We start from the raw sequence: 26,609 nt of genomic DNA on the forward strand, positions 1-26,609 counted from the left end.
TTAATAATTCCTGTCCTTATTAATTCTACTTTATAAAGATTCCATTTTTAATTCTTGAAGATTAGAAGCAGGAGATAGTTTAAAATGGGAAACAATGTCATTGTATACATAAGATAAGAAAGGATTGCACATTTCATGAGAATTAAAGAAAAAACAGTTTGCAGTAACTTTGTACATAGATTTATATTTGATGTATTCATTGTGATATACATGGAGATGTATCTTTGATGCTTGTTAACTATAGTCAATTAAAATTAAAGCAATTAATTTTAAAAGTTGCATTTTAATCGCAATGACATAAAGACCTTTCATTCAGCAATCAGGTCAAAAGCATCTCAAGTAGAATGAATTTTTCCTACATGTAGATGAATCATTTAAGTGTTTTCATACAAACTTATAAATTACTGAGGTTTATTCTTTTAAAATATTTCTTGCAATTATATCTCATCTTTAATTTCTAAAATGCCAAAAGTTTGATTTTTCTACTCTGGATAATTCATCAGTAACATTTATTCCATCAGAAAGAATTTTAATTTAACATTTCACAGGGGGAAAAAACCCCAAATGTCAAAATATTGGTCATTCATTATTTCTTCAGAGAATGGAAAAAAAAGTTGATCTATAATTAAGGCAAAGTATAAAAAGCATAGCAATTAAGTATTAGCTGATGATGAAAGTTGAAAACAATTTTATAATAATGAACTTTCTCAGGTAATACTTTGACAAATCAACCTTCTTAAACGGAGCAGCTGTTACATGCCAAACGTAGATATGCACAGGTGTTTTCCTGGTCTTAATATTAACAAGCATAAAATCGTTCATGGAAGATTAGCCACAAGAACTAGCGGGAGCTTAACTTTATTCATTAAGGGTAAGGCTTAGGGGTCCACAGGTTCATGACATCATCACACGAGGCAACTTTTTTTTTTTATAGCTGAATATTTTTTTTTTAACTTGGGTCCAAGATTCCCTGGATTTTTAAATATTCCAAGGACGGCAATAAAACCAAATGTACTAAAGACACATGTAACTATTTCTATTACTTTAGTATTTCACAAACTTGCATGGAAGAGCAAATAACTTATCTCCCTTGTTCTGATGAATAGCATGATACTTTGCCTCAGCACTCTGACAGACACAACATGGTTGTATCTGAGCGAATTTCACTGTTAATGCTTGGGGTTGTCAGGTGAGATCATGATCCACAGGATTCAAATAAAGAGTTCTGTCATATTAAACCTCACTGGGGCATGTCATACACATGACAGATAGGAGCCAGGGGTCTACACAGTGACATGTGAGAAAGGTAAGCCAGGAAGATGTCACATCGGTGAACCTTCACCACAACAGGAATTGTCTTAGATACTGAGGGGATGTCACTTTGTCGCATGTATTCCCAAGAGAGGTATCAAGCTGGCATATTAAATAAAGCACCTAACACTTTGACTTCTTCACATGTTTTGATTCTATCCCAAGTAGATAAATGAATATGCAGTTTATAATGACTGCATAAAATGCCCTCCATCCCAAATTATTGACACATATTACTATTAGTGTACATGTAGTAGTAAAAGTGTACATATTATGCAGTGAAAGGAGAACCTGCATATTCATTGAAAGTAATCCTCTCAGAGATTTGTTTTCCACAGCAAGCATACAAAGGAAACTCTAAAGAATTTCCTACCAGAAATGAGGAAGCACAATTGGTATTAAAACATATAGCTGTAGCTGAGACATACTAATAGTTGACACTATTTAAAATATAACCTTTCACCAGAATTCAAAAGCTTAAAAATCCATGAAATTGACATATTTCATGTCAGCATGACAATTTCAATATGTCAATTATTGTATTAGGATTTCAGTTCAAGAAAACCAACACCTTAAATATGAAATACAGATATTACTGAATGGCTCATTTTAAGTTATGAACTTTCAAAAAGCCTTAAATGAATATAACAACAAAACTGTGAGTATTGGTTTCATTTGATTCATCTATTAAGTGCATAGTATGTGCAAGACACTCTGCTAAGTGATCATAAGTGTATGTGTGTATATATACATACACACACACACATATATATATATATATACTTACATTAACATTTTACTTTTTCCCAATTACATGTAAAGATAATTTTAACATTAATTAAAAAAAATTTTCAGTTCCAAATTCTTTCTTCCTTCCCTTCCCCCTCTTCAAGACGGTAAGCAATTTAATATAGGTTATACACGTGCAATCATGCAAAACATATTTCCATGTTTAAACTATTTATTTAAAAAAATCTTTATATACAAATTTAGATCTTGTGCATATTAGCAATAATAAATGTAAAACTAGAAAAAGATCAGTCAAGCTAAGTTTTGTGCTGTTGATTATAGCAAGCACTAAATTATTATTACCAACACTATTATTAATACTAATAAAGAATAAATTATTTGGAATTTTTTATAATTTAAAAGTAGAAAGAATAGGAAATTAAATAAAGAATAGAGAAATTGAAATTTCAATTTGTTAGTATGGATAAAAAGGTTTCCATATAAAAATTTAACATATATTTTATACATAGAATTAAAGATTAAGGCAGAATTTCATTATTAATATTTAGTAATTTAGAATTAGTAACTTTTTAAATTAATTAAATCATGACCTTTTAAATTAAGAAGGAACAAGAAATTTTTCTCAACATAAAACCAATGAAAAAGTGCATCTTTTCCTAAGTACATATTTATAAGATCAATGGCAAAAAATATATTGGAGAATAAAAATATCAATTACTTTAAAATCTAACAAATTCCTCAACAACTTCCTTATAAAAAATTAATTGAAGAACTACGGGCAAGGCACTTAAACTCTGCTTTTGCCTACTGGAGAAAGATACGACAAACCACTCTAGTATCTTTGCCAAGAAAACCTCATACGGAGGCACAAAGAGTCAGGCATGACTAAACGATTGAACAATAACATTTATGATCCACTGACCATTAGATATAAACACGATTGTCATGGTGAAGGAGGAGACTAGGGGAAAGGTGGCTACAATTCGCTTCTGACACTTTTATTTTCTAAAGAGAGGGCAGTAACAGACAATGTGAGATTTCTGTAGAAGGAGAGTCCCTTGGGAATGGAGTTTGAGGTAACTACAAAATGGAAAATGCCTCTCAAGTGAAACTCTTCCTTTTAATCAAAGATGTAATTAACCAAAGCCATTATGTGGAATTTATTCTCTGCTTTAACCAAAAGCACTCAAAGGCCAAATGTTTATATTAATCATTCTTCCAACATTCTTACAAAGGGGATTTAGTACAGTATGACTAATAGTTGTGGCTTCTCACCTGAGTTTATATTTACGCGTGGGTTTTTTTCACAAAGAACAAGAAAAAGATGTTTTTGAGAACCCTGTTTATTGCAAAATGGTTTATAAATTCTATCTACTTTTATTGTGTGAACTTTCTAATAGGCAGAAGGATCTGCACTGTTTTGAAGATTTTTGATTTGCTGATCCAGCAGATTTAGACTATATTTAAATTAATACTTAAGTATATAGGACACATCATATTGAGATACTTACCATCACTATACTTCAAAGTAGCAGATCTAATAGTCCTGTATTAAAAAACATATATAGGACTGTACCACCAACAACACAAACTCGATTTAGGCATTAAAAATCTATCCTTTTTTTTCATTTCAGGAATTTAAGAAGCCTCTATGTTTAATCCATTACCCTTACCTGACTGAGTACCATATAAGCCTGGAATCCTTCAATATTGAACTTTTTGGGGGGTTTAATGAGTACTCCCTGAGCTATGCCAGCATCTACGTCTCTGATTATTTGAGGCAGCAGATTTCTTCCACGGCTCTTATAGGAAGTATATTGCAGGCTTGAATGTGTTCCTGAATAATTTTAGCAATCCGTATCTATGATGCTAATATTATCTATGAAATATTATTAAAAGTATGCTTCCACAATATTTTAGAATATATGAGAAACAATAGATCACATTAATACTGAAAAGTTCTTTTTGTTGTCGTTCACTCATTTTCCTTCACGTCCAATTCTTTGTCACCCCATGTGGAGTTTTCTTGGCAAAGATAAAGGAGTGGTTTGCCATTTCCTTCGCCAGCCCATTTTACAGATGAGGAAACTGAAGCAAAAAGTGACTTGCCCAGGGTCATACAGCTAGTAAATGTCTGAGGTCATATCTGAACTCATGAAGATGAGTCTTCCTAACTCCAGGCCCAGCGCTCTAATCACCACGCCACCTAGCTGACTGAAAAAGTCTTTGAACCACAAATTTTGAGCTAGAAGTGCTTTTGGATGTCACTTATGGCAACCCCTTGGCTCCTCTGACATCTCTCTCCTCTTTATTTTATATATGAGTAAACTGAAGTCCAGAAAAATTATGTGAATTTCTCAAAAACTCTCAGGTAGTGAGTGGAAAAGCTAGTATTTGACTCTAGGTCCTTTGACTACAAATTCAGCACTCATTTAATGCTGCCCCAGCACACTATGGGCACCCACAGTGATCAGTACATATGAATAAGATTTAACAGGAAATAATAACAAAAAAGCTCAAACAGATAATACTAATAAAATTACAGAATAATATGTAATAATAAATAATATAAAATAGATAAAAACTAAAATGATCAAACGGGTCAACCTACAGTAACCTTTGATATTTTATATGAATTTTATTGCCTAAAGAGATTTTTGTCATTTTAAAATTTGGGCATTTTTACTTCAATATAGAACTGTCATTAATACTCAGTGCCTGGGACAGATAATTTGATTTGGTCTGGTTTCTCCCTGAGGACTAACCTGCTTAGTGTTTTTACAAATTAAATATATGGAGAAACAATTAAAAAAATTTTTTTGGCAAAGAAATGGCAAAATATCTAAGGGAAAATGGGTATGACACATAGTCACAGATTGTGTTAATAAGTTGCAGTCTTTTATCTCCAGGACTACTGTAACAGAACGGGATGGATTTTTTTTTTTTTAAAGAAATTCCTTTCAGTAATGGGTGTGGACAGCTGGTGAGAGATAGATTGTTAGGCAGGTTAGAAAAAAAGAATGAAGTAACAAGACTAAAAAAAGGAATAGCTGGGTCAACTTAACTGAAAGAAAACAGGAAAGCAGACGAGAGAATGATATGAAAGAAAGTGGGAAACCATGCAACAATCTGATAAATAGGGTTTTCCTTTTTAAACTGTAAGGAATCTAACAAATCAAACCCATCATATTTCTGTGTCCCAACACCAACAAAACCACATCAAACTCACATTTGAAGGGTTACAGAAAATATGAAAAGCTCACTTTATCATATATGTGACTAATGGTCATTTTAAATGAGCAAATTCGAAGTCTTATTCATATTATATGCAAATGAAACTGATTTTTAAAGACTATTTCTGCCACATTTGTACCGACCCTCATAGATAATTACAACAAAGATAATTACGAAGAAAGAATTTCAGTCACTGCCTTTAGAATGTGAGCTCCTTGAGGGCATGGAGCAGCTTTTGTTTTCTGTTTATCTTTTGTCCTTCTTTGTACATCCAGCACTTACCACAGTACCTGGAACTAAGTAAGCCTTAAATAAAAGCTTGTTGATTGTAATTTAATCCCAAAGTATAAAGAGGTATTAAGGAACTTTCCCATAATCTTCCTACAACAATCACAATGTCTCCAACACTGGATAAAGGCAATTTTATGAAAGATTTTATGATTGCTAATTATGACTAATTAGTAATACCCTTTGGGTTTTTATATGAAAGAAGTAGTTAGGTGGTACAGTGAATTGAGTGCCGGGCCTGGAGTCAGGACTCATTTTCCTGAGTTCAAATCTGGCCTCACACTATCTGTGTGACCCTGGGCAAGTCACTTAACCTTGTTTGCCTCAGTTTCCTCATCTGTAAAATGAGCTGAAGAAGGAAAAGACAAACCACTCCAGTATCTTTGCCAAGAAAATCCCAAATGGGGTCAGGAAGAGTCAGATGTGACAAAAACAACCGGGTAACAACAACAACGTAAAAGAAATAGTTCATTCAGCAGTTGAAGTATCTAGGACTGAGAGAGCTTTATGGAGGTAGACCCCTGCTCCTATACCAACAGACAGCAAAGAGCGGGAGGCATTATCTCTTCTCCTTCTCTCCTGGCCATGCCATCAGAGCCAGAAGAATTGCATTCATCCAGCAGCAGAAAACAAAGGACAGACACAAATAAGAGTTAGCCAAGAGAGGAAGGAATTCCCAGCAGTGTAGCTGCTTGACTGCAGTGAAGAGACCAGGAGAGGCTATTGCCTCAAGAAAGGAGTAGTGGATGCTGTTCTGAGACGCTGTACCTAAAAGGGTGAAGATTCTTCAAAGAGAGAAAGCACTTCCAGGGCATGGAGTATCATGACTTGTGAGTTATCCTTGACCACACACATGTCCTTAACATGGGACTCCTTACTACTGTCCCTCAAATCTTAGTCCACTCTTCCCATGAGTGTCTCTGAGGGAGAGAACAACCCAACACTTGTGGGGGGGATGTTTCTGTCTGCTATAGTTACAATATCACCTCAATAAATCTCTTCCCTAAGAGCTAATTAAGTTTTCTGGCTAATTGTTTACGGGAATTAACATGCTAGTGGGGATATACAAGAGTGGGAGCAGCTGCCCACAGGGTTGTTGCCAGAACTGGAGGTGGCAACTCCTCTCGGGGACTCAGCTTCTGAGTATAAGTTTACATTTAGGGATTTACCCAGAGCGGGTGTGACACCTGTAGGATGCTTTATGTCTTTCAAAGTATTTCCACTGTAGACTATATATATATATATTTTTTTTTCCTTCACTAAAGACTATTTCACTAGGAAATAGTCATTAAACTTGAAGAAGAGTGGAGTTAGGGGAGAATTAACCACCATTTTCAAATATCTGAATGTTTGTCACTTGGATTTATTATCTTTATTGTTCTTGGGCTCAGAACAGAGATAGAGCCAATGGTAGAAACTAATAGGAGGAAGATTTTGCCTCAATATAAGGCAAGTATTTAATAATAACTAATAACAATATAAGGCAACAATTAACAACAAGACATACCACAAAGCTGTCTAAAACAGGACTGTTACATTGGGAATCAGGGTAGGGAAATACTGAGTTCTATGTTACTAGAAGGGTTTAAGCAGAGGAAGGACTATCCCTTATTTTGGATGTTGTAGACAGTCATATTTCAAGTAGAAGTATCAGCAATTTACTTGTTCGGTCCTTTCCAACTCAGAGACTCTATGCTTCATTATCTCATTTGAAACTCAAAACAGGCGTGTGTGTGTGTGTGTGTGTGTGTGTGTGGTGGGATTGTAGAGAGGGGAAGCAGTTAGCTAAACCTGATAATCCTCGTTTTAAAAACGAGGAAAGTAATGGTCAGAGACCCAGTCCCTCTGTCCCCTGTGCTCAGGTACTGGACATGTCAATTCACATCATTACTGTATATAAATTGTCAAACAAATTAGAGATATATATTAGAAATCATTTAATCTACTATTTAATTGAAATTGCATGAAAAACCATGGCATATATTTTTACTGCCTTCTGTACCCAACTTTATTTCTGATTGCTTAGTAAATGAAATCTGCCACCTTTAGTTTCTTTAATGTCTCTGCTAGAACAGTGAGGGGGAACTGACCCTGAAAATATGGTACTTTCTGGCTTCTTTCATTAGAGCTAATTATACATTTGCTACATGCATCAGAGATTTCAAAGCAATTCAGCAAATGTTTATAAATCAGTTTCTAGCTGTAGGATATTGTAGAGGGTGCTATGGAAAATACAGAATTTAAATTAGACATGGTCCCTGCCTTCATGGAGCTTATAGTCTGATAGGGGAATATGGTGCACACACACAAATAACTATATGACCTCATTTTTTGGGACCAGATCTTTGATTTCATTGGCATACTGAATTCTCAGTGAGGAAACTCCATTTATTAATGCAAACTGGCATCTACGCCGCAAATTATAGTCTATAGAGGGTTTTCTGAGAGCACTGAGTAGTTAAGTGAGGGTCCTATAGCCAGTATGTGTTAGAGGCAAAATTTGAAACTGGGTTTTCCTGCCTCTTTATTCACTATGCCATGCTTTCTTGCTAGCTTAACAAATCATGCATGATAAGTGTACCTAGTGAGCTGTTAATATGTGATTTCTTCTTTCTTTTATATTTATTTAGTATTTAATTTTTCCCCAGTTACATGTAAACAACAATTTTTAACATTTGTTTTTAAAACTTTGAGTTCCAAATTCTCTGCCTTCCTCCCCTCACTGAGAAGGCAAGAAATTCCATATAGGTTATAAATGTGTAGTCTTCCAAAACATATCTGTAATAGTCATGTTCTGAAAGAAAACATAGATTGAAAAAAATAAAGATGAAAAAAGAAAAAAAAAACAAAGTTGCTTCAATCTGTATTCAGACACCATCAGTTCTTTCTCTGGGAATGGGCAGCATTTTGCTTCCCAAGTCCTTCAGAGTTGTCATGGATCATTGTATTGCCGAGAATAGCTAAGACATTCACAGCTGATTGATCACCCTACAATTTTGCTGTTACTTTGTACCCATTACATTTCACTTTTCATAGACCTATGCGAGTCTTTCTAGGCTTTTCTGAGAGCATCCTGCTCATCACTTCTTATAGTACAATAGTATTCTATCACAATTATATACCACAACTTATTCAGCCATTCCTCAACTGATGTACATCCCCTCAATTTCCAATTCTTTACCCCCAGAAAAGAGCTGCTATATTTTTTGTACATATAGGTCCTTTTCCTTTTTTTAATCCCTTTGGGATACAGACCTAGCACTGACATTCCTATGTTAGAGGGTATGCATGGTTCCACAGAACCTTAGGCATAGTTCCAAATTACTTTATACAATGGTTTCATCAATTCACAACTCCAACAACAGTACATTAATGTCTCATTTTTCCCACATCCCCTCCAACATTTGTCATTTACCTTTTCTATCTTATTATCTAATCTAATAGGTATGAAGTAGTACCTCAAAACTGTTTTAACTTGCATTTTCCCAATCATTAGTGATTTAGTATATTTTTTCATATGGCTATAGATAGTTTTAATTATTTCATTTGAAAACTGATCATGTCTTTTCATCATTTATTAACTGGAGAATGGCTCTTATTTTTATAAAGTTGATACAGTTCTCTGTATGTTATAGAAATGAGACCTGTATCAGAGAAGTTTGATTCAAATTTTTTTCACAGTTATTATTGCTAACTGTATTTCCTTCTATCCTACTCCCCCTACTCTGTTTATTCTATTCTCTCTCTCTTCTTTCACCCTCTCCTTCCTCAAAAGTGTTTTGTTTCTGATTACTCCTTTCCCCCATTCTGCCCTACCTTCTATCACCCCCATTTTCTTATCCCTTTCCCCTTCTATTTTCCTGTAGGGTAAGATAGATTTCTACCCTACTGCCTGTGTATCTCATTTCCCAGTTACATGTAAAAACAATTTTTAACATTTGTTTTAAAAACTTTGAGTTCCAAATTCTTTCTTCCTTCCTCCCTACCCACCCTCTTTGAGAAGGCAAACAATTTGATATAGGTTAGACATGTGTAGTCATGCAAAGCACTTCCACAATAGTAATGTTATTTCCTTCCACCCATTCCCTCTTCAAAAGTGTTTGTTTCTGATTACCTCCTCCCCCAATCTGCCCTCCCTTCCATCACCTCTCTCTCTTCCCCCGTACCCCTTTTACTTTCCTATAAGTTTCCATACCCAATTGAGTGTGAATTTTATCCCCCACTTAAGCCAAATCCAATAAGAGTAAGGTTCATTCATTCCCTCCCCCTCTTTCTTCCCCTCCACTGTAAAAGCTTTTTCTTGCCTCTTTTATGTGAGATAATTTGCCCCATTCTACCTCTCCCTTTCTCCTTCTACCATTACATTCCTCTCTCTCACCCCTTAATTTTATTTTTTAGGTATCTTACCTTCATATTCAACTCACCCTCCTCACCCTGTGTGTATGTGTGTATGTATTCCCTCCAACTATCCTAATAATGAGAAAGGTCTAATGAGTTACAAATATCATCTTTCCATGTAGGAATGTAAATAATTCAACTTTAATATGTCCCTTATGATTTCTCTTTCCTGTTTACCTTTTCATGACTCTCCTGAGTATTGTATTTAAAAGTCAAGTTTTCTATCTAATGCTGTTTTTTTTTCTCAAGAATGCATTAAATTCCTCTATGTCATTGAAATTCCATTTTTCCCTCTGAAGTATTATACTCAGTTTTTTTAAAAAAATCAATTGGGGTTAAGTAACTTGCTCAAGGTTATATGGCCAGTTATTTCTGGGTGTGGTACTAAGTATCAGAGCCCGGATTCGATCCCAGGTCATCCCGACTCTGGGGCTGGTGCTCTTACTCACTGTGCCACCTGGCCGCCCCTATACTCAGTTTTGTTGGGTAGTTGATTCTTGGTTTTAATCGTAGCTCCTTTGACCTCCAGAGTATCATATTCCAAGTCCTCTGATTCCTTAATGTAGAAGCTGCTAAATCTTGTCTTATCCTGATTGTGTTTCCACAATACTTAAATTATTTCTTTTTAGCTGCTTGCAATATTTTTTCTTCGACCTGGGAACTGTGCAATTTGGCTATAATATTCCTGGGAGGTTTCATTTGGGGATCTCCTTCAGGAAGTGATAGCTGGATTCTTTCAATTTCTATTTTCCCCTCAATTTCTTGAAAGATGATGTCTACATTCTTTTATTGATCACGGCTTTCAGGTAGTCCAATAAATTATAAATTACCTCTCCTTAATCTATTTTCCAGGTCAGTTGTTTTTCCAATGAGATATTTCACGTTGTCTTCTATTTTTTTCACTCTTTTAATTCTGTTTTATAATTTCTTGATTTCTCATGGAGTAATTAGCTTCCATTTGCTCCATTCTCATTGTTAAGGAACTATTTTCTTCATTAAACTTTTAAACATTTTCCATTTGCCCAATTCTGTTTATCTTTTTTTATGGAAGGGGTAAGGCAGGGTAATTGGAGTTAAGTGACTTGCCCAAGGTCACACAGCTAGTGTTACATCTCTGAGGCTGGATTTGAACTCAGGTCCTCCTGACTCCAGGACTGTTGCTCTATTCACTGCATCACTTAGCTGTACCCCCCCAATTATGTTTTTTACGTCATTCTTCTCCCCACTGGCTTTCTAGACCTCTTTTGCCATTTGGTCTACTTTAATTTTAAGGTGTTATTTTGTTCAGCATTTTTTGAGGTCTCCTTTATCAAGCTGCTAACTCGTTTCCCATGATTTTCTTGTATCACTCTCATTTCTCTTCCCAATTTTTCCTCTACTTCTCTTACTTGATTTTCAATATCCTTTTTGAGATTTTCCATGATGTGAAACCAATTCATATTTTTCTCAGAGGCTTTGACTTTGTTGTCTTCTTCTGATTGAATGTTTTGACCTTCCTTGTCACAAAAGTAAGATTCTATAGCTTGAGTTTTTCCCATTGTTTGCTCGTTTTCCCAGCCTATTTATTGATTTTTAACTCTTTGTTAAGGTAGGGCTCTGCTTCTAGTGTGGAGGGCATACTCTTCCAAGTTTCAGGCATTCTGTGTAGCTGTTTTCTGAGCTACTTCTAGGAATCTGTAAGTTTTCATTTCTTCCAAGATGGTTTATCTAAGGAGAGGTGTTTACTCCTCAGAGTGTTCGGTGTTCAGTGTTCTGTGTCTGTGAGTGACCACAAGCACTCTTTTCTGCCCTGGAACTATGATGAAGGTCCCCTCTCCACTGCTGCCACAAGCTCTGGCATGCCAGTGCACCTCCTTGCCCCAGGACTGCAACCCAGATCCAAATATGGGCAGAACAATCAAGGTCTGTGAGTCCTTTCCTACTGACCTAAGTTGTCTTTGGTGTTTGTGGGTTGAGAAGTCTATAAATTGCCACAGCTCCCAGTGATTCAGTCCTCTGAGGCCTGATCTGGGTTTGCTGGGGCCCGGTCTGTGCCGGCACATTTTACACTGGACTGCCCACCTCTCTCAGACTGATGCAACTGACCTTTCCTGTTAACCTTCCAGGTTGTTGGGCTGGAGATTTGTTTCACTCTGTCTTTATGTAGGTTCTTCTGCTCTAGAATTTGTTTAGAGTCATTTTTTAAAGGTATTTGGAGGGGTTTTAGGGAGAGCTCTGGAAAATCCCTGCTTTTATTCTGTTATCTTGGCCCCATCCCCTAACATGTGTTTTCTGCCAATGAAAAGGCTGTTACTAATTTTTTGGTCTTTTTTTCTTCTGGCAGGTGGGAGGATGATCAGGAGTCAGGTATAGCTTCAAAGAAGGGTTAGCATTATGCTAAGTTTTAAAGGTTTCAAAGACTAGGTAGGAACTCAGTGTATGAAGAAGGGAAGATACAAGGAATGTGAGCCAAAATAGGAATGCTCAGGACTCATTCAGGGTAAAGTAGAGAGCCCAGTTTGGATACAGCTGAGATTATGTCAGGTAAGAAGCATGCAGTAAGCCAGGAAAGCTAGGGTGTCAAATCATGGAAGGCCTTGAATACCATATAAAAAAGATTAACCTGTAATGGAAAGACCAATGGTTTTGGAGTCAGAAGACTCAGGCTCAAATCCTGTTTCTGCCCCTTTTTACCTCTTGGACTTCAAAAAAAGTCACTTCTCTCTTTGGAGTATCTCTTTGCTCATCTATAAAAGGAAGTGGTTTAAAAGGTTTCTCAGTTCATTTCTGGTTCTAAAATCTTATGATTTTTATGAGGGAGAGAAAGGAAGGGGACAAGTCAGGTATTGTACTAAGGGATTTTTACAAATATCTCATTTGATCCTTACCACAATCCAATGAGGCAAGTGTGGGCATTATCCTCATTTTACAACTGAGAAATGAGGGAAACAAAGGTTAAGTGACTTGGTCAGGAGAACACAGCAGCTAAGGCAGTATTTGAACTAGTCTTCCTGACTCCAAGGTCCATCTTTATATTAAATGTACCATCTAGCTGCCTCTACAATCTTGTTTTTTATGAACTCTACTTAGTAGGTAAAAGGGAGACAGTGAAGATTTCTAAGGAGAGGAGTGATATGACCAAAGTGATATTAAAGAACCCAAATTGATTGGTTTCTTCAAACCCAATTAAGATCAGGATCTCAAAACAAATTTCTATGTTCATAGGAAGGTTAAAAACTTGTTTCATAGATCTTAAGAAAGCTCCATAATAAATCTGGACCTTCACAGAAAGTTGCAGCTATGGATTTTATCCTCATATAAGAATAGTCTATAAATTATGATATGCTATGAGAATAATAATTATAACAGCTTACATTTTTCTAGGGTTTTAAGGTTTACAAAGTGTTCTCACAACTCTGAGGTAGATCATTAAGCCATGTGTAATGAGAGATACAGCTAGTGATGTTTCTTAATTGCTCTATAAATAGGGACAGGGAAAGATGGATCAGCTTTAATAAATGCACCTTTGTAATCAGTGCTTATTGATTATGATGATAGTAATAGCAACTGAAATTCAGTATTGCTTCACTGACATTATTTCATCTAATACCTCTCCAAGAGGTCCACAGGGTTCCTATAACCTATGCTTGCTAACTATTCCTTTATTTATTTGTCAGACTCTTGAAATCTGACTTTTGTCAATTCCTTCTCTTTGCAGTATCTACACACTCTACAGTCACAAACTTCTTAACTGCCAAATTCAATGGACTTTTCTGAATTCTCATCCTCCTTGTTTTACCTGCTTCATCTGACACTCAGCTTTTTCTATCCTCCTATGTTCTTCTCCCCTGCTCTACTCTGGTAGTTCAACCTCCCTGGTCTCCTCATTTGGTTCTTTTACCTCTAATCATTCCTTCAATGTTGGCTTTCCCATAGGCTCTCTCATCTTCTCTTCCTTGGCAATTTCATTCCCAGCCATGGCTTCAATAATAGTTAATAATCCTACTGCATGTAATTCCTCTCTCCTGAGCTCCAGTTTCACATTTCTCACTGCCTCTATCTTGGTGTCCTACTCCTCAAATGCAAGATGACACAAGTGGAAGTGTCCTTTCTCCAAAACTCACCCCTTCTAACTTCAATTGAACAGCTCTCTTCCAATCAACTTTACTTCTTTCCTTTGCTTTCCCTGTGATCAGTTGCCAAATCCTTTTGATTCTACCTCTGTAATATTTCTTTCATCTGTCCCTAAATTTCCATGTTACCCTATACTAATTCAGGCCCTCATACCTCTTACCTGGACCATTCTGATATCTCCCTAAATGATCTCTCTGTCTTCTTTGATCTATCTTTCATAAATTTGCCAAAATACCATCTGAATTTCTAATGAGGAGCAATCATTGTCATTATTATTAAATATTCATTTAGTCCTTCCTTTTCTTCTTGTCTTTTTGGAGGGGGGAAGGCAGGGCAAAGCAAGGTTAAGTGACTTGCCCAAGGTAAAACAGCTAGTAAGTATAAAGTGTCTTAGGCTGGATTTGAACCCAGGTCCTCCTGACTCAAGAGCTGGTTCCCTATTCACTATCCCACCTAGACACCCCAATTTAGTTCTTCTTAACACATGCAAAGGACTGGGAGAACAAAGAGATAGAAAGCCTAGCCTTCGTCATTACACAGAGGTGAGGAGGAGCTGTTCTCTTTTCTATTGGTGTGGAGAGTGATGTAGTTGATGTGGGTGAATTCTTGTGCATTTCTTTTCCATGTTCCTCACTGCATCTTTGTTCTGGAGCCAGTCATTCCATAACTCTATTACAAACAACAACAAACCTTACTATTCAGTCTTTCATAAGAAATCCTTATTAATCTTAGAGAGATAAATTTCTTCCTAATCCAACTGCTCTCTTTAACTCACTAGTTTCTATGTGTTTGTTGGCAAGGGAAGGAAGAAAGGAAACAAGCATTTATTAAGCACCTGGCATATACCAGACACTGTTTTACAAATATCATCTCATTTGATCCTCTCAACAGTGGCAACTATATGGCACTTACTTGACTTTGTAAATGATCAGTGGGTAAATGGGAACCTTTGGTTCTCGTTTGTCTTTTATAGGATCCCCCCACCCCAACTTACCTTTCCTAATGAGGAATGCAGGAATGCATGACACTAGCCAGCTTCCTCTGGAGAGAGTGAGAAAGGGAGAGACACCTAGAGGTGTTTTTGAACTGACAATTTTTTTTGAACTGACAATTCAGCCAGCGGCACAGCGGGTAGAAGCCACTTTGCACTTCATGTATTTCCCACCAATATCCATTTGTGAACAAGAGGAAAGGAATGGGGAGTCCCAGCATGAGAGTAAGATATCAGGGAAGATGATCAAAAAGAAAACAAATATCTCCTTTCTGTTTCTAAACCTATGCTACTTCCCAGTTGTTTAACCCAGAATGACATCTTTTGGAAGTTTATGGCCATTTAGATGAGCAGTTTTCTTTCCTTTCCCTGAAATTCCCAAGTTCTCAATCCTGGAAAACAAGGAGAAGAAATTCTGTGCCTATAAATTTCACTAAGACGAATCACACTTTATCTGATGAGGACAGCTTATTTTGGAGAAAAAAATCTAAAAACATATTCTATGATCTCAAAATGCAGCTCTTACTTTTGTATTTTTACTTAAAAAAATAATAACAGAGTTATGTTGAGAGCTTTGGAAAGGAACACAGACAGAGACAGTGCTACATAGTAGATACTGAGCCAGCCATGGAATGAAGATGACCTGGTCTCCTCTTATCCTTGATCCTTACAGAATGTATAACTCTGGGCAAGTCATTTAACTTTTCAGTGCCTGAAGCAACTCTCTGGGACTTTATGTTTGTTTTTAAATTTTTAATTGTTCATAGTTTAATATATTATTTTTATTCTTAATATACCACTAATTATCATAATTGACACACAATAGTTAATAATTAGAGTTGATAAATTTTGTAAGTATATATTAATTACTCACTTATTTTATTAACATATATGGAGAAGTAGGAAGGCAGATATAATATGTAAAGAAAAGAATGAGAGGCAATGTAAAATGTGATGGTCCCTCAGCAATCCTATTTTGAGTACACAGTGGAACTTGAACTTGAAATGAAGCCACATGACAAGTCCACCTGTTCTCAAAGAATAAAATGAAGTCTGAAAAAAAAACTACATGAAAAAAATAATATTCAAATGGGAAGCATGTTGCTAATTTACAAAACAGGCAATTGGTATAACAAAAGCATTATAATATCTTGAACCATAAGTTTTATCTATAGATGCAAAGTAAAATGGAGAACTGAGTTCATAATTTGCATAACTCAAAGAAAATTTTGATTTTATATCTATATCTGAGAAGAAAATATTTTTGAAGGCTGTGAATTATCCATATAATAACAAAATTCTACAGATGATTCTCTGTTGGGGAGAATACAGTTCAAAGAACATGCTGCTAATAAAGAAGGCCTTGTATATATTAGCTGGTTAATAAATATTATTGATTTGAATAAGTAAATCCATTTTGGGGTTAATATTTTCCTAAACTGAAAATTATTAAGAAAGAATGAACAAATCTCCCACTAAAACCATAATCAAGAAATCTTTCATAGAATTAAGCTCTGTATATAATGATGTCTAAAAAGAAAAAAAATAGCCATCATTTAAGCTCTTAAATATCAATCTACATATATGTTCATAATATACACATCTACCTATCATCCCTACTTGGGATGCCATTTTGGCTGGATCAGCTAGTCCAGTATGTCCACACTGTCCAAGAGGACAGTTAGTCCAATCTGTGACATACTAAAGTGAGTGGAAACCTACTACTTCCTGAAGCAGCCCATTCTGCCCTTCAAAAGCTAATTAACACATTACAAAAAATAAATCCCACTGAAACATATACCCATTCTTCCTATTTTTGCCTTTTGTCCCCAAGAAGAATAGGTCTAAACCCTTTTTCATTTCTGCCTAAGACACTCTGTGACCATTCTGAATTTCTCAAAATATTATTCTAATAAGTCCAAGATAAAGGACTCAATTCTCATTTGAGAAAGTCAGCTTCACTCTTTTTTTTTTTTTAGATTATATGTCTAATTTTGGCTTGGCCACATGGTAAATATTTCATTGACCAGAAAGGCGTTTTGATAAGAAATTGTGGATAGATCAACACAAATACATCACCAGTCTTGGGAAAACAATAGTCTAGGTCAGTGGGGTCAATTCATAAAAAGGAACAACAGGAAAAAAAAATGCACTTAAAAGCACTGCTCATTGATTTTGGGAGAAATCCTCAAGTGCTGAAAATTACTGAGTAATATACAAATTAATTATAGTCTTAAGTATATTATAGTCTAATTTGTGACATTTCTAAGAAAATGTCCCACGAACTAGATGGGTTTTTTGATATTCCATAATTAAATATCATTCTTGCCAATTAAAAGCTTTTTCATGATAATTATCGTCTTGTGGTTGTACCTCAGTTGAAAACTATCCTCTCATATAAGAGGTTAATCTTGATATTTATGATCTACTCCTAAAAAGATTTCTTCAGTACCATTTGGAGATCACTGGCATGAGAAACATCTAAAAGCTTTTAAAGACTTAGTTAATGCTCTCATGCATGCTGTGTTGGTATATGCAGACTCAGGCAAGTCTTTTACATATAATGTGCCTATAATATCCTTCAACAGGAACTCTTTGTTTTTAGCTCTTGGGATGGTCAGAATTTAATGTTAATACAACTACTTAAAAGTTCTTATGACTATTATGGCTTTTTCTGAATTAAGTTTATGTTATCAATCTATTTAAAGTACCATGATAATTCTTAAAAGGTCATGATATTGGGTCTTTAGGGAAAACTATATATCAAAAAAGGTTATTCTTCAGAAACCTATTCTATTTGCCAGTAACAACAGCACCAACAAAAATAATATCTAATATTTATGTAGTACTTCAAGACTTGTTAAGTACTTTACAAATATTATCTCACTTGCTCCTCATAAAACTCTGTGGAGTCGGTGCTTTTACCCCCACTTTACAGATGGGGAAACTGAGGCAGAAAAATATTAAGGGACTAGCTCAGGGTCACAAACTTGTTAGAAGATTTTCTGACAGTGAGATTGTCCTGTATAAATTAGAGTTCTTGGATTCGACATGAGCTACCAACGAGAAGATTAAAAACTATGCATGTCTTGTGGTCTCTTAAAAAGAGTACTGACTCCAAGGTGTAAAGTCCTGGGCTGAAATCCTGTCATGTCTACTCACTATCTGTGTGGCCTTGGACAAGTCACAGTCTCATGAAGGGGATGACCTGAAAAATTTCTATGATCCTTTAAAGCACTCAGATATTGGCAGCCATAGCCAATGCAGGAGAAGAACTCACTGAACAGGTTCAATTCAAGTCACCTGCTTTTCAGGTTGTTGCTATTCAATATCTCCTATTAAAATTAGGAACATTCAAATTTATGAGTCAAAGAAATCAGTTCCAGGAACACTACTGAAGGCACACACAAGGCCAAGGCCAATCAATCTTGTGTTAGCACTGTTGAAGAAGCACACGAGTGCATACCAGATGAATCTAAGGGTTAATACATCATTTATATATCAGATGATACAATACCCAGAGCAGATGTTGAGGAATACTGATGGTGTTAGGAATAGGGGCCACCCTAGGAACCTGAAAATATTATCTATGTCACTCTATCTTCCTCTGCTCTCTTTACACTGGAATTCAAAGGTCTATACACAGAAATGTTTTTTTTTTTTAAAGATTGAAGATACTATATTAAATAGTGGATCCTGAGCAATTTATACCCTGATACTTCAAATGAATCTGTTATCTCATCAAAATGGGTATTCCCTCCATATGTGCAGATTCCACCCCTCCCATGCCATGACCTTTTCATCCTGTGTTTTCACATAGATATCTCATAGATCCTCCATAGGAGATCAATTCAACATGCAGGAAATCTTCATCTGGGTTTCACAAGCACCATTACACTACTTGTGATAGCCATCATTTTTCCTCATTCTTATTACAATATTTATCTCCTTTTCTAATCATATACATCCTGAATGATATCTTTTATATTGTCGTTATTGTACATAGGTCTTCATTAGACATAAACTCCAGTATTCTCAAAAAATATATACATATCCTTATACTTAAAATATTTTATGAGAAAAGGTCCCCTTTCACAAGTAAATAAATGGAAGTTTCTGAGGTCTAGGTAGGTTAAATTACTTTCTCATAGTCACACAAACACAACATGTCAGAAGTCGGGTTTGAAAAAAGTCTTAATAACTCCCAGTCACTCTGCTAAATTACATTTTCTATCATGCCTTCCCTGAGCTCTTCAGCTAAGTGTTCTTCTCTCCTTCATTTTTTCCTAGAGCACTTTGGATCTCTGATTTGCCGCTATGACTAGCTATCATCATGATTCCTCAGCTGCCCCTTTCTTCCTCTGTTGAGTCCTTTCCAGGGCCTCCATTTTGGGGAGAGGCCAAGGCTGGCCAAGTTTCACTTCCTGGCACTGCGTCTAGCCTTCTGGACTTTGTTGCCATGATGCTTCAGATTGCTCTCTTATATTGGAACTACCCTTAGCTCTTGGGTTTACCCTACCCTGGAACATCCATGTCTCCTATAGTTTTCTTACTTTGACATGCTGGCCCTTATTTCCCTGGTTGTAATTCTCCAAGGGTCTCCACTGTGATGAGGGACCCAGGCTGACCAACTCTCATTTTCCTCATGGTTCTGCTTCTGATTTTCCATCTTTGACACCATATCCCTGCAGGGGGAGGTTCAAGACTCTACTTCTTTGCTCCCTTTTTTTGTGCTGACTTCTTTCATTAGAATTAATTTCCTTGAATTAAGAAACTATTTTAAAAAATTGCTTGTCTTCATATACCCAAAGCTTAGCACAGTGCCTGGTATACAGTAAGTGATTAATAAATGCTTACTGTCTTCACTTACTTGGGATTTTACTCACTGGAGCATGTGTCATATGCTTAGTAGGAGACTACAAGCTCCTTTAGGGCAGGGATTTGGGGTATTTTTCATTGTAGTCTCCTCAGCTATTAAGTAATACACACATATGCATATATATACACACACATAATATGTATATCTGTACATATACATGTGTGCATGTATGTTTATATGTAGTGATGGGGTTCCAGATTTGTGACTTCACTTGTATGGAGAACTCCTGGTATGAAAACTCCCTTTACTGTTACAAATCAGCAGCAAGTAGTATGTAAAAGTCTTAGAGGATTGCCTGGGGGCAGTGAGAAGTAAAATATCTTGCTTGTGGTCATTCAGCTAGCATGTGTGAAAGGAAGGACTTGGGGAGTCCTCTATCAATTGTAGAGGGCCAGCTCTGAGGAGTCTGTTCCAGGTTGAGGAATCTAGGACAAAATTTGACTCTTGCCTATTATCACCCTCAAGGGTTCAGATTCCCATGATGTTGGCTCACCACTCCTCCATGCAAGGGAGGTTCTTGGAACATCCTGCCCATCTCTTGTACCATGATAACTGCGATAAGAGAACAAGGCAGTCATGCATGAGACGAATGAGAAATAGGGCATAGGAAAGTGTTCCAAGAAAGTAGCTCTCAAAGACTATACTGACTATGCTGTTTTTTCCTATATATACTTGGACACTCAGATGAATAAATTGGCTCAGTTTTCACTGACCTGCCTGGCCCATGTCTCTTCATTTCACACTCCTCTGTGAGGTGCCTCACTTGGTGCAGGCATCAATCAACTATGTCATGATGCCTCTCAGGTAATGCTTGTGTATCCCAATCATCTAATATTTGGGAAATTGTGCAGGGTTTTAAGAACCCAAGCTTCTCTCTGAGATAAAGGGCCACCTCTAAAATGATGCTTTGTATGATGCATCTGTATGAAAATCATGGATTATCAGTTTCCAAAGAATTAAAGTTAAAGGCCACCCAAAGGACAATGGAGAAGTGCAGGCTACATGTGAGTAAGCCTTAATGTATCATCAATGAAATGTTATACCAAAAAAAATGTTAGACTCTAGAGAATTTAAGGGTGAAGATCAGGAATAAGAATTACACAAGACACAATGATTTGCATTGATTATGGTTTGTTCCACAAGAAGAAGTACCCACACTGATGAAATCACAGATACATCAGAGTGTTGTAACATTTGTGTTGTTTTTATTTTATGAATAAGACTCATATTACCCTAGGATTTTGTTGCTAACCAATTTTAGGGCAATTGATTTTGTGATATTCAACACATAATTAACAGTTTGAATACTGAATTAGAGGATAAGAGGGTATGTTTGTTAGTGTTGGTGGGGGGGGGAGAGATTGGATTAAGTCAATTTGTGACTGTGAGCCATAGGAAGGTTGTACAGTGTGTAATTTGTAGGTGCATGCACAATAAAAAAAAATAATCAAGAAAAATCCTTAAAAATGAGCATTTTTTCCATTGGTAGCATGTCAAGTCAAGTGAATAAGCATTTATGAAGCACTTGCTAAGTACCAGGCCCTACACTAAGTGCTGGGGATAAAAAAGGAGGAGGGGGAGGGGAACCAACCAGTCTCTGATCTCATGGAGCTCACTTTCTAGTGGGGAAGACTATAGGTAAACAACTATGCACATACACGATATAGCTCCTTGTAGAAGTTAGCATTTTAACTGAGTCTTGAAGGAAGCTAGGAAAATCAGGAGGCAAGATGAGAAGGAAGAAGAGTATCTAGTTATGCTAGACAGCTAATAAAAAGGCACAGAGTTGGGAGATCGGAGTAACAAATACAATAACTAGAAGGCTTATGTTGCTGGATCACTGAATATTATGTTGTGTTGGTTGTTGATGTGTTTGTCTTTTGTTTTTGAAGGGGACCATGGTATCAGGGAAATGATGACATGACTTGCAGTTGACTTCAATTTGAGTGAGGGAGGGCTGTGCAAGGTTGCCAGTCTCACTTTCTCCTCCAGAGCCATCTGGGTCCAGTAACCTATTCATCAGGATGACTGGAGATGACCCAGGATGCAATGGCCTGGCACTTTTAGGTTAAGGCCTCTTCAGGTACTCACTTAGAGTGAGGTAATGCCCATTCAGGGAATAGGCTTCTTTAAGAAGTGAGTCAAGGGATGGTTCCTTTAATTAGAAAAAAAGAAAAAAAATTCAAGCTGGGAGGGGAAGACTCTCAGGGTTGCTGTGCCAAAGTAAGGTAGTTTGGTGGAAGATGAATGAAACATAAGAAAGGGCCACATTGCAAAGAGTTTTACAAGCCAAACAGCATTTTATATTTGATCTTGGAGATAGCTGGGGGCTACTAGAGATTACTGAGGAGATGACATGGTCAGTCAGACCTATGCTTTAGGGAGATCAATACAGCAGCTGAGGGAGCGGAGAATGTGCAGGCTACTCTGGTTCTGGGTAAGATTTGCTACATGCATCACAGAGATAACCTTGGTGATGGAATTTACACTGCTTTTCCAGATGTTTCAAATATAAGTCATTTGAAGCAGCACTGCTCTTTTATGTTCTGTGCAGTGTTTTTATCGAAGGTCACGTCAATGCAGGTAAGGGGTAACATGGGTATGGGTAGAGGGCATATCTTATACTTGGGAAGACATGAGTGGGGCAGCTAGGTGCCACAGTGGATAGAGCACCGGCCCTGCAGTTAGGAGGACCCAAGTTCAAATCTGACCTCAGACACTTAACACTTACTTGCTCTGTGACCTTGGGCAAGTCACTTAACCGCAAATTCCCTGACTTCCCCCCTTGGAAAAATAAAAAGGCATGGGTGAAAGTCATATGCTAGCTGTGTGGTCTTTGTCAAGTCACTGAAATTTTAGTACTCTCTGTGACCAGAAGATACAGACAAGTTGCAGATCAATAGTGGCAGAATTAGTTTCTAACACCAGGAATTCCTAACATGGATGAAATCCAGACTAAGAGCAAATGAAAGAATAATTATTTAATTTATGCTATAATGCAATTTAATTTTTCATGATTAGTTACATTTATTATCATTGAATACAATTTTACTTCACAAATCCTATCAGATGTTATAGGACAGGAATGCAGTCCCAAATTCTTAATGAAAAATGTAAGTGAAAAAGAATGGTAGGGACCACCTGATGAACTCATCTGGTGGTTATCATTAATGTTGCCTAAACACTCTGTGAGATTACTTTGTGCACTCTCCAATTATGATGATGTTTCTGTACCACACACTCCAAAACTAGTCAAAACCTAACAGGGCCTTTGTTGGGCTAGTAGCAGTTCTAAGACGACCTCCCTAAGCCATTTTCCTTACCACCCCCCACCCCACCAATAATTGAATACTCTGATAATCCATCCTGTACAAGGCATTTAATTGCATCATAAAAACCATTTTATGTTGGTGCTTTAGTCTTTTTCCTCCTCAGTCTGACTTATAAAACCAAGCTATGTAACATACACATATCAACCTAGAACTTTGCCCTATCATGCATTGTCTGTGAAATCCTCTTTTTTTCTTTACTGTCAGTCCTTAGTGGTACTGCAGATAAGTGAGTGCATGCATTATCTCTGGATGTTTGTGGCTATCATCCTATGTGAGTGTGTCTGTTTCTGTCCTTGACTCACTTTTTTCTTTTCTTCCTCCCCCCCCTCTCTCTTTTCCTTGATGTCTTAGTACCAGTCAGACCCTTTCTGTTTAACTCTTTTCTTTTATTCCAAAAAACACTCAGCAAGCTATTCAGAGTATGAGTCTATACAGAAGGCACACGCATGGAGTGCTTGCCACTATGGGAAAAGGATGTGCTCCCTGAAAACTGTCACATCCAGAAAGCACTGCTGTCTTTCACTTAAGTTAATAAAAGGTAGTCATTCTTGCCTTTGAATCTGTGAAATAACAAACTTGAACAATGATCAATAAGATTTTATTGAAAATGTGTCTTAAAAGATGCAAAAAAAGATTAAAAAACCCAAACTATGGAAAGCACTGCAGAAAGGTACATGTAACTGAACATTTATAAGGAAAAGCCTATGTGAATGTCAGCTACTTGAGAGATGGATGTAGTAAGAGCACTCATTCCTTAAAAAAAGGCTAGTAGAAGGCAGAAAACTTATATGATAGCAATAAATTACATATGTAATTGATATATATATATGTGTGTGTATGTGTTTATGCTGATACTTTTCCAATTACCATGATATAGCCTATGTTTCTCATACAATTTCTCATACAATTTACAAAGCCCTTAGTTGCATGGTATTTTGGAGTGATTACTGACAAAATGTATGCAATGCAAGAAATAGCATTCTCTTCAGCCCATCTTCAATTTCCTGACTAAACTGAGCTGCTGCATTCTCTCCACAAATAAAATACCTGTGTGTGTGTGTGTGTGTGTGTGTGTGTGTGTGTGTGTGTGTCTCATGAAACCACCTGTAAATTAACTTTGGATTAACAGTCTGTGTGACCTTGGGCAAATCACTTAACCTGACTGCCTCACCTCCCCCCCTCAAAAAAAAAAGTTAATAGGGAGTAATTTTAATGAGACTGTTCATTTCTAAAGACCTCAGGAAAGGGCTTATAAAAGAGGTACTATTTCATCTATGCTCTAAAAGAAGTTAAGGACTCGACAAAAACAGACATGAGGATGGAGTGTGTTTTGGATGTCAGATGGAAGGAAGGAAGGGACCAGAGTACTTGTGAAAAAGCTGAATCAGGAGATGCAACAATGTCTGTCATGTATAGGGAAGAGCTAGTAGACCAATATGTCCAAATGGGTAATTTATGATGGGGATTAATATGAAATAAAACTGGAAAAGTAGGGATGGGCTAGACTGTTAATGGATTCAAATGCTAGGCTGAGGATTTTTTTTTTTTCCTAGAGGCATAAAATAGCACTGAAGATTTCTGACCTAGAGATATTATGGTAAGATCTGTATTTTGGGAATAGCAATTTTGAGGTTGTATAGGGAATAGAATGGAGGAGGAAGAGGCAGGAGGCAGAGACATCATTAGACAGCTACTTCATTAATTCAAGAAAATTCTGATTAATGCAAGTGGAGAGATTTAGTGTGGACATACAACATAAAGGAGTGACAAACCTTGGCAACTGATTAAATATGAGGGATGTGGGCAAAGAAAAAATCAAGCATAATTCAGAAACTAGTTCCACATTTATTCTATTTCCTGTTTAAAATTCTTATTAATATGGCCTTCTGATATTTCTTTGATGTGGTAGGTAGCTAAAAATCTTATTTAGTTTCCTTTCTCCACTGCTATCTATCTATAATCAACTTTCTTCTTGTCTCTGATTGGGCCTCTTTTTTTTCTTTGATATAAATTCCTCACAAGAAAGTAAGGGGTGGAGGAAGTGGCGGAAAAGGAAGAAAGGAAGGAGAGGAAGAGGGAGAGGGAGGGAAGGAGACAGAGAGCGAAAGAGATCGAGACAGAAAGATGCTATAAGGTGAAGACAATCTCTCATTGCCCAGCAAAATGGGTGAAAAACCGATAATATTTGTAGACCAGCTGAGTAGTGCCACTCTGGGTTAGAGGCTACATCACTGAAGTAAAAAAAAAGATGTTCCTACTGTATTATGGGAAGGGGAAGGGGACACACAGAGGAGAATAAAGCTCATTTAAACTACAGCTAGAAGGTTGAAAGGTCTTCCTTGTCCTCCCTATGCTTTTTTCTCTTGCCTCTAACATAATTTTCTCTAAGGCAGAGATAGAAACATTTACAAATACATACACATACACACACACACACACACCCCAATATATTTGAGCCCTTACTATGTATAAACCCCTTGTTGCGTGCTGTGAAGAATACAAAGATGTATAAGACAACAGTTCCTATCCCCATCTACACACAAACACACACGCATGCACCTACACTATGAACATTTACTAAGTACCTACTATGTGCCAGATACAATTAAACACTGAGGAAAGAAAGGAAAAGCAAAAACAGTTTCTGCCTCCAGGAGCTTACATTTTAATAGGGTAGACAAAATGGCATATAAATAACTATATAAATATATATGCAAATTGCTTTAATTTAAAAATGACACTCTTAACCAAAAGGCATCCCATACTAAGCCCAAGACAGCCTACCTAATGTCAGAAAAATCAGTAAGCAACTTTTCAAAGGAACTACTTCCTGTTTAAAATGTCACTAGCTGATAATGGAAAACTCTTCTCTCCCTCCCTAGGGCAAACCCATCAAATTCACTGAGTGAACGCTTTCAATTATGGTACCTGTTGCCATGCACGTGAGATGCACAGAACGCAAAGCTGTAATGGAGCAGGGTGGGGTCAATGACAGCACCACTTTCTGAATGTTCCATCAATTCTGTAAGATAGCAGAGATGTCTGTGACAGCCTCTTACTCCGTAACGAGCACAGTACTCATCTAATACAAAGACTTGGCCAGGGCTAAACCAACCCTGTAAGAGAAAAAAAAAGAATTAAGATATATTTTCTTATTAGCACTTTCCTTTAGTTTTGTAGGCAGTTGGATTGAGACTTGTAAAACTTATTCTGTTGATGGTCTGTTTTAATGACCATTTTTAGCATATGGAATTAATTTTTTTTATTAAGCAATTGGGGTTAAGTAACTTGCTCAAGGTTACACAGCCAGTTA

General features: G+C 36.6%; 1 protein-coding gene across 3 annotated transcripts in view; it reads right to left on the bottom strand.

Annotated features, from left to right (window-relative positions):
• The window catches only part of CADPS2 (calcium dependent secretion activator 2), a 729,035-nt gene that overhangs the window by 157,041 nt on the left and 545,385 nt on the right, over positions 1-26,609 (bottom strand). For all 3 annotated transcript variants that reach the window (XM_069087109.1, XM_069087108.1, XM_069087107.1), the window contains exon 13: positions 26,225-26,412. In XM_069087109.1, the coding sequence (XP_068943210.1) occupies positions 26,225-26,412 (188 nt within the window). The remainder of the gene's footprint in view (positions 1-26,224; positions 26,413-26,609) is intronic.

The sequence above is a fragment of the Petaurus breviceps genome, unplaced genomic scaffold (assembly GCF_028583685.1).
Source record: "Petaurus breviceps papuanus isolate PSGF00001 unplaced genomic scaffold, PetGlider_PUasm1.0 181, whole genome shotgun sequence".
Lineage (NCBI taxonomy): Eukaryota > Metazoa > Chordata > Mammalia > Diprotodontia > Petauridae > Petaurus > Petaurus breviceps.